This window comes from Neopelma chrysocephalum, unplaced genomic scaffold (assembly GCF_003984885.1).
Source record: "Neopelma chrysocephalum unplaced genomic scaffold, ASM398488v2 Primary Assembly neopelma1_23, whole genome shotgun sequence".
NCBI lineage: Eukaryota > Metazoa > Chordata > Aves > Passeriformes > Pipridae > Neopelma > Neopelma chrysocephalum.
The window spans coordinates 6,392,741-6,407,935 of record NW_020897691.1 but is presented as its reverse complement, the minus strand read 5'-3'; the positions used below and the strand labels follow the sequence as shown (position 1 = coordinate 6,407,935).

Sequence of the window (15,195 nt, the reverse complement as noted above, 5' to 3'; positions counted from 1 at the left end):
CAGAGGTGTCACATCACTGTTCCACAGGACATATTTATGCAACCTACATGCAAGATCTGCAGAGCTTAAGTAAAGCCTGTTCCTAGCTTAATGTTGTGTTAATAAAAAAAGAAAAACAAACAAAAAGAAAAACCATAATTGATGACAAAGTGTTTGCCTCAGTCTGCAAATACCACAAAACAACTCAAGGATATGAACTCAACATCACCTCAAGCAACAGCAGTGGAAATTACTGACGGACATACAATGTACAGTGAAACAAAGGGAAGATGAATAAAGAAGCAGGCATCAGAAGGAATAGCAACACTGACAAAAGTCTGCATTATTGGAAGGGGGAAGATAATGCTGAATATCACAAGAACTAAGGAACAAGCGGAACAGAAATCAATTCTAAAAATCCTACATTCCAGATTTCAGGATTGGCAGAAATAGGCCTTTCAAGCAGAGATCGTATTTTAAAATGAAATTTCTACATAATTACTGAGAATAAACAACAGATCTTCCAAAACACGTATCTAGTACTGCACACTAACACTGGATAGCAGTTTCTAAATAGAAGACTGTATTTCAAGAAGTTATCTGTAGGCAGCCAACCGACTTACTAATTTCTATTACGTATAGTAGACAGCCCTGTATCTTTATACTAGAGACACAACAGATCCCAAAACTCATTTTGTTTCCTCACTAGCTCACAACTGTTCTGACACAGGCAACCAAAGAAGAGGAAAGCCAATTCTGAAGCCATAGAAAGGCTGAAGGGAAGAACATGGAGGAAAAGGAGGAGTGGATAAGGACCTGCCGACAGTGGATGCTTTTCCTGCAGTAACGAAGGGAGCAAGTTCCACAGTACGGGTTTTAATTGCGACTGCCCTGCTACTAACCCCATGAAATAAGGCTGCAAGCACTAATGACTGAGACGCCCCAGCAGGCCTCAGCTGTAATTGCTTTTGTGTGCTTCTGGCCCCTTAATGAACCACACTACAAAACATCTTGGACATTGGAGGTTACTTTCAGCACACAGAATTGCAAGCAAAGACCAGAAAAAAGCTTCCACTCCACACACAGCACAGCACTATCGTACTCGTATCCACCCACTACGGGCAGAAGGCTGCTTATATCACTGGTCTCCCAGACAAAATGTTCACATGGAGTGGCTTGCAAAAAGCTAACTATCTCTCTGAATGGCAGCTCTGCCCTCAAGCCTATCTATTGACTTATTCCCCCACTCGGCACACACACAAATCAGTAAAAAAAATATATTTTATCCCCAGGATCAATGCAAGCAATGCTATACAGGTACCATGAAAACAACTGAAAGTTACTCCAGAAAACAAGAATCTACTTACTCTGTAAAGGTAACCTTAATTAAGGGTTCCCAAGCCAAGATAACCCTTCCTTGAAGATGAAGGCTAGATGACAAAAAAAAGTTTAAGAGACTTTTCAAAGGAAAAAATCTGAAAGGGACTCGATTTTCTCACTGCTGGCCAATTCTGTTCCCCACTGAGCCCCTGAAAAATTCCATCACTCCCTCTAGAAAGCTGTTCCCAAAAGGCGGGTGGGAGAGTGAAGGCAGGGGGGAAAGGGCATTGGAATTTTCACTCTTCAAAGGCATGTTTTCTCTGGGGTTTTAATATGGAGCTATTACAAGCTGAACTGTAGAAACTGAAATCTCAATGGTCAGGAAGGATCATTTAATACTAGCTTTGTCTTTCAATGGGTGTGTTCCTTCAAAGTAGCAGGATCTGAGTGCAGAAAGAGTAAAAGACACAGTAAAAAGTAGAAATCTGCAAAATTCTAGTTGCTAAAGGAGAAGACTAAACTAAAAATAAAGTTAGTTGATAGCACCTTCATCTGTATTTCTTGTTCTACAGTGGAATATTATTTTCCACGTTTACAAATAAAGCTATAAGACTAAACAGGTAAAAATAATATATGTTTAGCTTATGACCTCTTACAATATAATTTTGGCATAGTCTTGGCTCATGAGAGAGGCCACTCCCATTTTCTATTTTCACTAAGGAAAATGACAAAGTCAGAACTCCAGTATAGGAACTCCTGTGTTGTTCTTGAGTCTGTGCCAGGTGTTAGGAGGCCTTCGGGAGTCACTATATGTAATTTTCTCCAAGCTATAATGGAGATTTAATAAAATTTTACTCAAGGCATTAATTTTAATGCAAACATTAGAAATTTTCAAGTATAAAGCACTTCAAGCATGGATCTTACTTTCAAGGCATTTCAAAGTAACGGAACAAGCAAAGCAAAGAGCACTAAAACAGTAAACTGCAACTGCAATTTCGTGATAGCAAACTAACCCTCTTTCAGTGAAAAATGAGGAGTTACCAGCAGGATCCCCACAGAACCTGTACTTTTCATATGTGACCTGGGAAAAGGAGATGAGCAGCAGAATGATAGTGTTTACATGCAGTAATATGCTGCATAGTTCATCCTAGCCCAGGTTGCAGAAAGGTACACAGAAGGGTGCAAAATGATATTATGTGCCTGGACAGCAAAACAACAAGTGAAATTCAGGAAAGAGTAAGTGTTAAGGAATATTCCTTGGGGAAAAAACAAAGAGCTTCCTTATAAAGTGATGTCTTCTAAACTGGATAGCATCACCTTAGAAAAAAAAATGCAGGCTGATGTTCTAGGAACATCATCTCAGCACAGCAGAGGAGGCAACTAAAGTGTCATACATCACTAAACAAGGAAATATGACGCAGAATACACCACTTCGCCAGCACACAAACTCATGACATACTGTACTTTAAATACTGTGATTCTGCTTGCCTTACCTTATTAGTAGAACCAGAAAAGCTGCACAGAAGAGCAGCAGGAATGACGAGAATAGTGGATAAACACCATTGGATAAACACTAAAACAACTACAGTTCTTCAGTTTAGGAGGGAAAATATGTCAGCTGAAAAAATGCATGGAAGCAAATGCTGGACTTTTTTTAAAAACATGACAAGTAAAACTACTGGGAAATGAGTTTTCACAATACAGAGTCCAGGAGACACTGAAATCACCATCAGTAGGTTTCAAACAAAAGGAAGTTCCTTTTCCACCTAATCAAACTGCAGGACTCGCTGTTACAGGATGTTGCAGAGGCCAAAAGTACAAATGGCTTTTAAAACAAGATTACATAAATTAATGGCAAATATGTCCATCCATCTGCACGTATTACAAGCAGTGGTCTAGATGCAACCTCTGGCTCAGAGCTCCTGAACTGATAGAGGTGGACAGTATATAATAGCATCATATACACTTTGAAGCTTTATACACACACGAATTATTATTTAAAACAAATACAGAATGGTATGAACATAGATGACAAATACTTGTGTGAAATGGACACATCTGACAAGGAGGAACTCCCACAGAACATACATGAGAGGGCAACTTGCTAAAACCTGAAACTAATTAGCCAGAGTGCAAAAACTGAGTAAAGCGGGTCTTTCAGCAGAGTGGGTCTTGAGCATTTGAACAGTAACAACAACAACACCTGGGTTTAATACTTTTTTCTTTTAACAGTAAGACTGAATAGTGCTCAAAACCACATAGCTTTAACCTACAATTCAGGGATGGCCTAGCATCTCGTTCACACAGAAGGTCACTTCAGATGAGCACAACTCCATCTGGCCTCGATTCATAACTAGATATATGGCATAGATGGTCAAACTGGCATCTCCCAAGAGGTACGTGGCTCTTATCTTTCGAGTGCAGTCCTTGCAGAGGAGACTCCATTGACAGGGTGCTGCAACCGCTGAATACCTGGCAGAGAACAGCAACTCAGGCAAGCCTAGCCCTCTGCACCCCTGCTGGGGCAGCTCGCCTCCCTCAGCACCTCTTCTCCTCTCCCTCAACAGAAAATGAACCCACCACTGCAGAACAAGGTCTCCAGGGGAGAACAGGCAGAATAGAAGTGGGCAGGGGACGCAAGTTCGTGTGGGGAATACAGATGAAAGAAAATGACTAGAAGGTAGATGGGGGGTGAGGATTGTAACTTGAGAGCTACAGGGTTTTGATTTATTCAAGAGCCTGAATAAAATATATGAGCCTGACTTACCTCTTCAAATGTTCCCTTCTCACACTTCTCTGAAACCTTTTTAATATCGAGGGGGTGGCATTTTTCTTAAGTGAAACTGAAATGTACTGAAAACAATGTTGTCCAGATGTTTGTAACAAATTTGCTACATAAATAAAAATAGGTGAAATATTACAATAAAGCATTTTTGGGTAGTCTGTGGCTTTGAAACAGCATATTTCACTTTTCTGTTTGTTTTGCAAAGAAAGGATAACTATCCCTGCTGCATTATGCCCTCTCAGTACAGAAGTGGTCCCAAAACCATATATAAATTTAAAATAATTCTGTAATTTTGGAGAGAAAGTATGAGCTCCCTATAGATAGTTGATGCTCATTTCTTAAACTTTTGATTAAATCAGTCTTGTGAAGTGTACACATGCTTTGAAAGCTATACTAGGAAAGAATCGTGCTAGGAGTATATGCACCTATGAACTGAAAAACACACAACCTGTGAGAAATCAGGAAAGAGGCAGCTGCACAGACTTAGTACAAGTGACCACCTGAATAACCAAAAGGGATCCAAGGCAGGAATATTTCAAACAGTTACATTACTGACATATTCGACCACAATGATCCTTTAGGGGGCAAACAACCACTAGTAGGAAGACAGACTTCTGCCCACTTCACTCAGAGATGCAATAAGCAGGACTTATCCTGACAGTGTCACTTCTGGAAAAAAGTGTTTTAACAGACTGCAAAAATTGGCTTTTTTGGTATCTCCTCCACTCCAAACTGCAGTATTTTTTTTTCCACAGAAGGGCTGAGGTTGGCAGGCACCTCTGGAGATCGTGTGGTCCAGCCCCTTGCTCAGGGCTGGGTAAGCAGTAATCCAGTTTTCAATATCTCCAAGGGTAGAGACTCCACAACCTCTGTGGCAACCTGCTTCTCCATCTGATCACCCTCACAGTGTAAAAAGCATTTCTTACATTTAAATGGAATGTCTTTCATCTCAGTGTGCCCACTGCTTCGTCACTGAGCACTGCTGAAAAGAGTCTAGATCCTTCTTCTTCACTCCTTCCATCAGGTATCTGTAGACATGGGTACAGTCCCCTCATGCCTTCTCCTCTCCAGTATAGTCCCAGCTCTCTCAGCCTCTCACCATATGGTCTGAAAAAGCAAATCCACCACCATGAAGAGTGGCACTGAGTGGCTGATGTGTTGTCATACAGGGGCTAAAGGAGACACAAATAAGGTTAAGCCAGAGGGACGATTAAGCCAGCATCTATTTTACTGGGCATCTTCTAGTATGCCAGCTGAAACTGAGTCAGTTTAAGATGCCCTTATCAACTGGCCACAGTTTCCTTTCTCACAGCAGCAAGGCTGCATGCCAGCTGCCTTAACAACAATGCAACAACCACTGAAACTGGAAGGGCTCGATGCCTTCAGCAGAGCACAGACCACACACTGTCCGAATACAGCAGAAGCTGTTGAGGGATCTTGGCATCCACAGCGAAGTTTAGCTGCTTGAACAGATGCTTGAACAGGACAGAGAGCAGTAACAAGAAAGATGTGTTATTAACTAACTATAAACTGCTTTGGAAACCTCTCACATGTTACATCCCTGGATTTTTTCACAGGGTAGAGAACTTAAATATATGAGGATTCCAGCCTCAAAGTTAATATAGACCAAGTTTTTAATCTACAGCAATTTAAATTCCACATTACCACAACAGTCAGGTTAATCTATTATTGTAACTTTTTTGTTTAATTTGACTAGTAACTTCAGGACTGTTCTAACTATATAGCTGCAGCCTTCTGACCCACGCGAGCAGGAAGATAACAGACCCTGGCACACCAGAAGGTCAGCAAGCCACAGCAAGACTGTGCCCAGCAGAGAAACCTACAGCCTCTGTCAATTCACCAAGAATTTTGAGGTCTCAACAGAACAAAGTGATGTGAACCAATAATATAAGATCTTCCTGTAAATATATTTAAAATATCTCCATATAAAAAGAAAATCAAACAAAACAAAGACACTAAAAACCAAACCAAACCAAAACTAAATTAAGCAAATACATATAAACCTCCCAAGTCTTCAGCCAGTTTATTGCATTTTATAAGTTTAATGCCATCTGACAACCAACGCAACAATTCCTCCACCCGGTTAGGATGAAAAGGAAAAACAGCTTCCTGAACTCCCTCACTGTGTTCACCTTTATATCATTTTCAACATGTTTGTTTTTGCTGAAACAAGGCAAGGCAGTCTCGGGCTCTGCTGTCACACCAGCACTCTGGGGTCACACAGCAGCATCTTGTCAAAAGTTGTACATAATTTGTACAGTCCACAACGCCTTCATGGTCAAACTATGCAGTTTAAGCTGGTCTGACTCTAAATTAATGTGTAAAATTAATCCTGGAGTATTAAATAATCTTTTTCTTTAGGCCTCATTAATTACCCTACAGGTAAGGACTTCATCTCTTTGTTAGAGCACTATGCACACAACGTATTGATAACCACTCCACCTCCACACACAACGGCCACACAGAAGTGCAGGCACGCACATTTCTACCCAATTCCTATTTATAACATCATATGCTAACAAAAATACTCTCAAGCAGTTTTAAGTTAAATACCAAAGAACAAGAAAGTCTTCAAGTGTAAGCAGCTGTTACGTGCATAAAAGCATTGCTCTATTTTTGACAGACACTGTCCTGGAACATCGAGTGGATTCGTTTTTGACCTGAAGCTTATGACTGCCACTTACCAGCTAATTCTGGCACAAGCCTGCTCTGAAAATATGACTGATTACCCATCATTTACCAACAATCTTCAAAAACTGGAAAGAGTTTACAAGGATTTAATGAGCACCAAATGACTTTTTCAGAAGGTCTCAAAGACTAGCATCAGTCCTCCTTTTGAGGGGTCTAAGTCACAAATGTGGAAGAAAAAAGGGTATCATAAATAACGACCATTAAACTCAGTTGTCAAATAACTTCACTCTTCTGTTCACTGAAAATACTTTCAAAATATTATTTTCTTAGTGGAGTGTAAAAAACATGCCGATTAATAAAGATCTTGAATTGATATATTCTGAGTAAGCTTACTTCCAAAAAACACTTGTACAGTCCTTGCACTGTCTACAGTCACACCCTTACTGAAAAGTAACAAAATATATCAGCGCAAGAGCCAGAGATCCTTATGAGTGTCCCAATGAAGAATTAATTAACCAACCCACTCACAACAGCCCCAAAATGAATTTTTGAACTGAAAAAAGTGCTGTCATTGTACAAGAGCTCTCCAAGGAGCCTAAAGAAAAATGATTTAGTCTCTGGATGGGCAAGAAGAAATTTTTGCTCTATACAGAGTATCCGTTTCCCTTTTACAACAAGTTTCCTTTCTGCTGCAGCAGAAAGCCTTCATTTAAGCTCCAAGTACACTATGTACATACCTAGAGGTACAAACATACACCCTAGCACTCAGTACAGAACAAGACAGTAGCAACTACAAAGATCACATCCTGCAAAATTCCGATAGCAACCTAGCCTATTCAACCTAAAAGCTGTCAGATATTAACCAGGACAGTCTAAACACAACTGAAATACAAATACTATGAACATGGTAAATATCACGGAAGAGAATAACACGCTGCTGATTTTTTTTCAGGAAATAGTTGGCAACCTATTCAGAAATTAAGCATCATTTAGAAAAAGGGAAAACATCTCTCAGTCAAGGTTACTGATACAACTAACCCAGAGATCTGAGAACTGCTGTTCAGACAGTCCTATGACTTGGCAGCACATTACTTCCAGGGAACTTCAGTCCAAGAGGCCACAGCGGAGGGAAGACAGCTCTTCCTCTCAAGCTGTACAGCTATGATGAGAAGCATCCCGCTTGAGTTTTAGACAGTATTAAACTGAGCCCATTCTGTGCAGGAAAGACAGCACAGAACATCAAAGCAGCCACACGGTCAGAAAATCATTGGTATCACTGACAGGAAAAAATTAATTACCCACAGTGTACTGAAATCACTGATGTGCACAACTACAGTGTTACGGGTTCCTTATCTCCAGAACAGTAACAACTCAAAAATGAACTCTAGTTAGTCAAAAATGACTGAGAAAAAGCAAGCAACAAACCAACCCAGAATTTCATAGAGCTATCCTAATGCACTGGGCAATAGAGAGGAAACAAGACATGAAATGTGAAATAGTACTCAAAGTGCCTATTTCAGACAGAGCCCCTGAAACAGAAGAAGTGGATGGGGCACAAGGGGATAGGGCTGAGTAGGGACCTTCTTTACCAGCAGCAAACAGCAGCAAGCTGCAGCACACTGTTCATTACAGAGGATGATAGTCCAGCTCTGTCTTGAAACAGAGAACTCAAGAACGTCTTGGTGATAATAAAATTCTAGAATAATGGATAGGGACAGCCAAAAAGCATAACAACAGGTTGCTTTTGAAGCTGCAGGGTGTGTGGGGAAATCAGTTTTGATTTGGAGAAAATATGTGTTTCCACTGTAGACAGAATCATAGAATCAACCGGGTTGGAAAAGACCTCCGAGATCATAAAGTCCAACCCTTGATCCAACACCGCTGTGGTTACTAGACCATTCCACAGTTGGTAAGCTCTCTTTTTCCCCCCCCCAATTTCCTTTAAAATTTCCCTGTTCAGCCAGGCTGGCCGTCTTCCTTCCCGGCTTGCCTCTCGGTACACTGGGACAGCCCGCTCCTGCGCGTTCGAGACTTGCTTCTTGAAGCATGTCCATCCCTCCTGGACCCCTTTGTTTTCAAGGGCTGTTTCCCAAGGTACCCTCTGAACCAGTCTTCTGAGTAGGCCGAAATCTGCCCTGCCAGAAGTCCAGGGTAGAAGTTTTATTGATGGCCCTCTTTGCGTCCCCCTGATCCCACATACATGTTACATGGGATCAGCTGGTGCGTTGACCAGCAAAGTTTCTGTATAAAACTCTCACAAGGAAGATTCTTGGAGGACAGAAGAATGCATTTCTGATGGCAAGAATGGAGTCTCACACTGTACACAGGAGAACAAAGAAAAGAAAGGTTAAGAAAGAAAAAAAATTGACAGCTAGCAAAGATTTCTTAAAATGTGCTCAAATTTTCAAGGGCAAATTTTGGGAGAATCAGACTCAAAGTGTTAAACTAAGGCTGTAGTTTGGCAAACACTTTAAACTGGCATAAATTTGCAGTGCTGCTGAAAGAAAATCTCACCATCTGCCAGTCCCCTGTGCCAGGACAAACATCCGAACGCTGAACCAGGAGCACTTCTTTTGCCAATTTATTTTTCAGATGGATCAGTTCCCCAAACCAGTTCACAGGATGGCCATGTAAATACTCATTCTGGCAAAGAAGAATGACTGCTTCTCCAACAGTGCCAGCTAAAAGTGTTCATTGAACCACAGCCTAACACACAGAGAAGTTCCTGGCAGTTATGTGGTGCCTCCCCACCACACTTTAAAGTTACAATCAATACACAGCTGCCCCTCAGAAATTAGCATATCTTTGTAATTTTCTCTAGTAGGAGAACCAGCCAGAACCTCAGATACATTCAAGTTGGCTGTAAACAAGAGTCTTTTCTGGATTCTGCTGTGCTTCCCCATCAAAAGATCACTTGCAGGAGAGACCTCAGACAGTCTTCTGGTCATCTGTTCCATTTGGGACCCAGAATGCTTGTACATGAAGAACAACAAATGAAAACTATACTCATTGCATGTCAGGGCTCTACTCCAACAGGATTCTAAGAACTGTGTGTGGGCTGTTGTGTAGTCATGAATCACCATACAATCCTTCACTGACCAAGACACTCATCTAGAAGAGAACACCATCACCAACAGAAATATTGCTGTCAGGAATAAGGATGAGCACTGGTCATATTCTATATCAAGGTCAAGGAACTCAAGCCAGTACTGAAGACTGTGAGAGAGCTGGTCACACCTTCCCACAACTCAGTGGCAGATTCAAACCCATACATATGGTCATTCACTAGGAACCAATTAGATCAGTAAGTTTTCTAGTAAGAAATAAATTCAAGGTGTGGTAGTGAAATGAATCTCCAGAATGATACAGAAGGATCTCTGTAACAGCGCATGCCCCAAGCAAATTGAGGGGAAGTTCCCCACTTTATAGACATTCTTAAGCTCTTGGGTTCTTCTATCAGAGCAGGACTCACCTGAGCTACAAGAGAGCCACACACCCACCCCTGTGCTCGCTTTCCTTTTCTTCTACCAGTATTTTGCCATTATCATCACTTTCCAGTACCTGCTTGGTTGTCAAGTCCTTATTCTCTATCTCTTCTTTCTCATTTGTCTTCTTACTACCACACATGCTCACAGTTACAGTTTGCAGAACAAGATATAGCAGAAATACCCATAAATCTTGCTTTTCCTTGGTAACATTAATCCAACATGTTTGTGGAAAAGATGCAATATAAATAAGTGCCAAGAGCATACAGCTTCTTCTTTCCACTTTATAGAAAAACTAACAGCAGGGTATAAGAAATCCACTCACTCTTGGAGAATTGTTTTCTGAAGAAGCATTACTAACTTTAAAAGAATATAATTTAATAGGGCACAGTCAGATTAGTCTGAATCCACAGTTCCTCCGGGTCTTCAGAAAACTCCAGGATGCTCTAGTGTGCAGCATCACATTGAAAACTGATGAACACACAGGGAATAATGAACAGCAGTTAAAGTACTTCGAATCAGGTCAATTTATTTTGAGATTGGAGGTGGGGAGAGAGTAAGAGATGAGCAATTACAAGAAAAAGCAGAAAAGCAAGCTTGCATGATGTGTAACAAATAAAGCAAATTTTTAAGCTACCGGTGGCTGAGAAGCAGTAGGTGTCACTGGCCTACTGGTAAAGACAGGAGAGAATTAAAATGCATCAATTTGAACAGTATGTCTTCTGACAGGTTTCAAGGGGTAGGAATGAAGAAAAAACTAAAGAGATGCAACAGGGCCTGTCAAACTGTCTATTCAAACTCCTTTCAACAAAAGGCATGGGGTAGGGTTTAGGACATGGGTGGCGCTGGTATAATGGGGCAGAAACAGGAATAGCTGATAGATCAGATGTCCGGTTATATGGTGATTAGTAGGAATCCAGTCCACGACTAGGAAGTCCCCCTATTATTGCAAGACCAGTAAAGGATGTAAGCTTCAGATCAGCAGAATCCACAAGAGAGGAAAGAGAAACTTAGCAAAAAAATCATAAAGCTGCCCTCTCCCTTAACCCCTTCTCCGCCTCTGTGTGGAGAAGGAGGAAAAACCCTCTTACCTGGGTGAGAATCAGGACATTTCTTTTCCTGACTTAGATAAGCACATTTATATCTCCACTATGTAAGACAGGACAGGCAGGAAACAGAAATACATGCACATAAAAGTGTGGCAACTGATAAGATAAAGGAAAAAAGGAGAATTAATATTTTGTGAAGAGATGAAAGAAGAAAAAACTGGAAAATAACAGGAAGTAGGAGGAAGACACTACAGCTCACGTATGCAAGTATGTACCACCATCTGCTAGAGAAAAGAAGGAAGCAGAGTCTGGAAAGAAAGAGAACAAAAGCAAGGAATGCAGTAAGTCAGGACTTCCAAGATGAGTAAATAGTTAGCCATTCTCTTATACATGCTGCTATACCCTCCACACGCCTCAAAGGTACTTGGTTAGTCTATATCTACTGCTATATAGATACCTTCAGGTTGGAGAGTCATCTGCTGACAGTCAGGACTAAGCAGAACCACATCAGCTTAAGCAGATCAGTTCTAGGTAGCCTGAGTTAGTCTATCAGAGCGTATCACCCATCAGAGACTTTCAACTGTAAAATTTCAGGTTTCTCACACTTAACACTTGACCTTATTTCATGTCCTTCACCTTAAGAGACTGGCCATGGTGAATGTAAATCAGTTTGAATTAGATTCTATTAAAACAACATGGCTTTTTCCCTGACAGTTAGGTAGGTTTACAAGCTAAGAGAGGCAAACTGCACATCCATTTCTTTTCTCCTTTTCATATAGTGCTTTTAGACACTTGACAGAAATGATGGCAAGCTCAATGCCAACAACACCAACAGGTATACAAGTTATCTGAAGTCCTACTTTAGGTATCATCTGCTTTTGTTAATTCAGCTCTGGTGAGGTGATTCTATGAGAGTGACTGACAGTTTTTATTCTGCTTTGTTGAAATTTTAGGGAACTGAGCTTTTCTGTGCACTAAAAGCACTGATTTTTGTGAGGAAATAAACGAGGGAAGGTGAGAAGACGAAAGTAATGCATTTCTGTACCACCAAGGAGCAAAGTAATGCACCTTTACTGATCTGATCCCTGCACCTGTTCTGACGCTCCCAATACAGAGGGATTTCATTAGTGACTGAAAACCAACAGGGGCTAAACAATCCCACTGCTTTGCTGTTGCTCTGCAAAGGCATGCCACCTGAAGAGATTTTTCCCTGTTTTTCACAATTAGCAACAGTAGAAATGTAAAATATAGTAGTCCAGGAATTGCACACATGCTTCAGGATTACAACTCCAAAAACCCTTTTCTAAAACCCTGGCGCATATTCTTTACAGAAGCACACCACTGCACATAAAAACAGATGCGGTATTCCTCTTGGCTGCATAAAATTGAAACCCAGCAAAACCAGTGATATTTTTAGAGTGCAAGTTTGAAGCCTTGAAGAGATTTAAGACTGTTCAAAACATAAGTTGGCTTAGAAAAGCCCCACAGAGATCTATGAGGACTCTAGATCATGTTCCTGTTAAAAAGTTTTAGCACAGAACTGGTTTAATTGAAGGTATGCAAAGACAGCATTTAAAATAAAAAAATACCCACCCACTTTTCTTTATCACAGGAGTTTCCCGTGCCCTGAACAAATCCAGGGCTGTTTTTTGCCTTCCAGTTTCTCCCTTCCTCCCTCCCGCAGCTTCCTACCAGCTGAGATTCTGCAGCTGCAGCAACAACAGTCCATCTGTGACAGTGCAATCACCTCGGTGGGATGGCTCCTACCAATTCACTGGCTTCCTTATGTTTTAATAGAGGTAACAAAGTGTGATGAGGCTTCACCCCTCTTTTCCTTTTTTTAAACTGAAAAGATACTAATGAATATTCATTACTAGTCTTCTACCAAGGGCCAAAATTTTATTTAAAGGACTGGAAGGGAATTGCAAATTAGGCTAATACAACGGGAGATTTTGACTCAGTTCTCTGGTCTCAAAATAGAGCTAAAGAGTAAGATTTTTTGCGGAAAAGAGACTTGATGACAGTAAATAAAAAAAAACTCAGCCCAAAGCCGCCCTGCTCCTCATGGCCGTGACTCTGCTGCCCACCGCAGCACCACTGCTAGAGGGCCGCACTGTAACTCATGGGTTTATTGTGCCACCGGGGAACTCGCTCACTGATGCGGATCTCCTACCCACATTTTTAAGTCCAGCACCAGGCAGGCCACATCCTGAGCCAAGGCTTAGCAAAACCTGGCCCTGGAAACGCTATGCACAGGCTGTTCCACGCTCCCCAGCCAGCGCTGCTGCCGGGACGCTTTGCAGCTGGTGCCCAGCACACGCTGCCCCCGGCTTCCCGGAGCCCATCCATTTTTTCGGGAGACCACAGGAAACTTGCATTTCAATACCCATCACCCAGCAGATAAGCTTCCACAGGGATATAAATGGGATTGCCTTTTTTTCCTGCTCTGGAGAAGCCAAGAGGCAAACAAACCCTTTCACACTTTCCCAGCTGAGAGCAATCCCTGGGCTGACCGCGGGACAATACTCGCCCACCGCGGAGGCTGCGGCCCGGGCCCGCTGGGGCTGGGCGGGAGTCACAGAATCACAGAGTTGTTACGGTTGGAAGGGACCTCTGAAGATCATCTAGTCCAACCCCACTGCCAAGGCAGGATCACCTAGAGCAAGTAGGTTGTTGAATGACTCCAGACAGGGAGACTCCACGACCTCCCTGGGCAGCCTGTTCCAGTGCTCTGCCACCCTCTATGTAAAGAAGTTCTTCCACATGTTGAGGTGGAATTTCTTGTGTTTTAAGTTTATGGCCATTGCTCCTCACCCTGTCGCTGGGCATCTCTGAAAAGAGCCTGGCACCATCGTCTCGGCGCCTGCCTTTGAGATATTTATATGCATTAATGAGATTCTCCCTCAGTCTACTCTAAACAGGCCCAGCTCCCGCCGTCTCTTAAGAGAGATGCTCTAGCTCCCTGATCATCTCTGTGGCCCTCCACTGGACCGTCTCCAGCAGCTCCTTGTCTTTCTTGTACAGAGGAGCCCACAAGCAGACAAAGTAGCCCAGAACTGGACACAACTCACGAGTCGGCTCCGGGGAGCGGAGCAGCAGCGGGCGCACGGGCACACGCACAGCCCGACGGACGGACGGACGGACGGACGTGCGCACACGCACGCACCCGCACACAGCCGCACACGTGCGCGCACACACGGCCGCGCCCGGGGAAGCGCCGGCTCCGCCGACCCGCTCCCGCCCCCCGCCGCAACTCCCCCGGTGCAGGGGCCGGGGGGGTCACCGGGGGTCCCGGTTCCTTCCCTCCCATACTCACTTTCGTCCTGCCGTTGATTTTGTAGTTGCCCAGCTTGCCGTTGCAGTGCCGGATGAGATCGTCCATGCTGTTCATGAGGAGCCGGATGGTCTGGCAGCCCGGCTCCTTGCCCTCCACCCAGGTGATCTTGTCCCCGCGGATGTCCTTGGAGGAGTCGCTCTTCTGGCTGACGAGCTGCCCGTCGGTGAAGCGGCCGGTGTGGTGGAGGGCCCGCACCTCCTCGGCCACCAGCCCGCCCAGCTCCTTGCCGAGGAAGTCGTCCACCACGCAGATGCCGTGCTTGTTCATGCAGGGCACGATGTACTCCAGCGCCAGCCGCTGCGGCACCAGCGACTTCGTCTGCCCGTTGGGGCGCAGCGCGGCCCCGCCGGGCCCCGCCTGCACGCCGCCCGGGTACAGGTTCGACTTGTCCCGGTACAGCAGCACCGCCTCCCCGGAGGGCGACGGGGACTGGGCCGCAGCCGGGGCCTCTGCCTCACCGCTGGCAGCTGCGGCAGCGGCGACGTGGTTGTTGGTCAGCGGGGCGGCCTCGGCGGGGGCGTCCGGGGACGACGGCGCTGCGCCCTTGCCGGCCCCGGCCCGGCCGCTGCCGCTCGCCGCAGCCCCGCC

At 43.7% G+C, this 15,195-nt stretch overlaps 1 protein-coding gene across 1 annotated transcript in view; it reads right to left on the bottom strand.

Moving 5' to 3' along the window:
* The window catches only part of EGLN1 (egl-9 family hypoxia inducible factor 1), a 38,570-nt gene that overhangs the window by 17,670 nt on the left and 5,705 nt on the right, over window positions 1-15,195 (bottom strand). Inside the window, exon 2 of the mRNA XM_027685497.1 lies at window positions 14,587-15,195. This exon is cut by the window's right edge and continues 4 nt beyond it. Coding sequence (XP_027541298.1) covers window positions 14,587-15,195 — 609 coding nt within the window. The remainder of the gene's footprint in view (window positions 1-14,586) is intronic.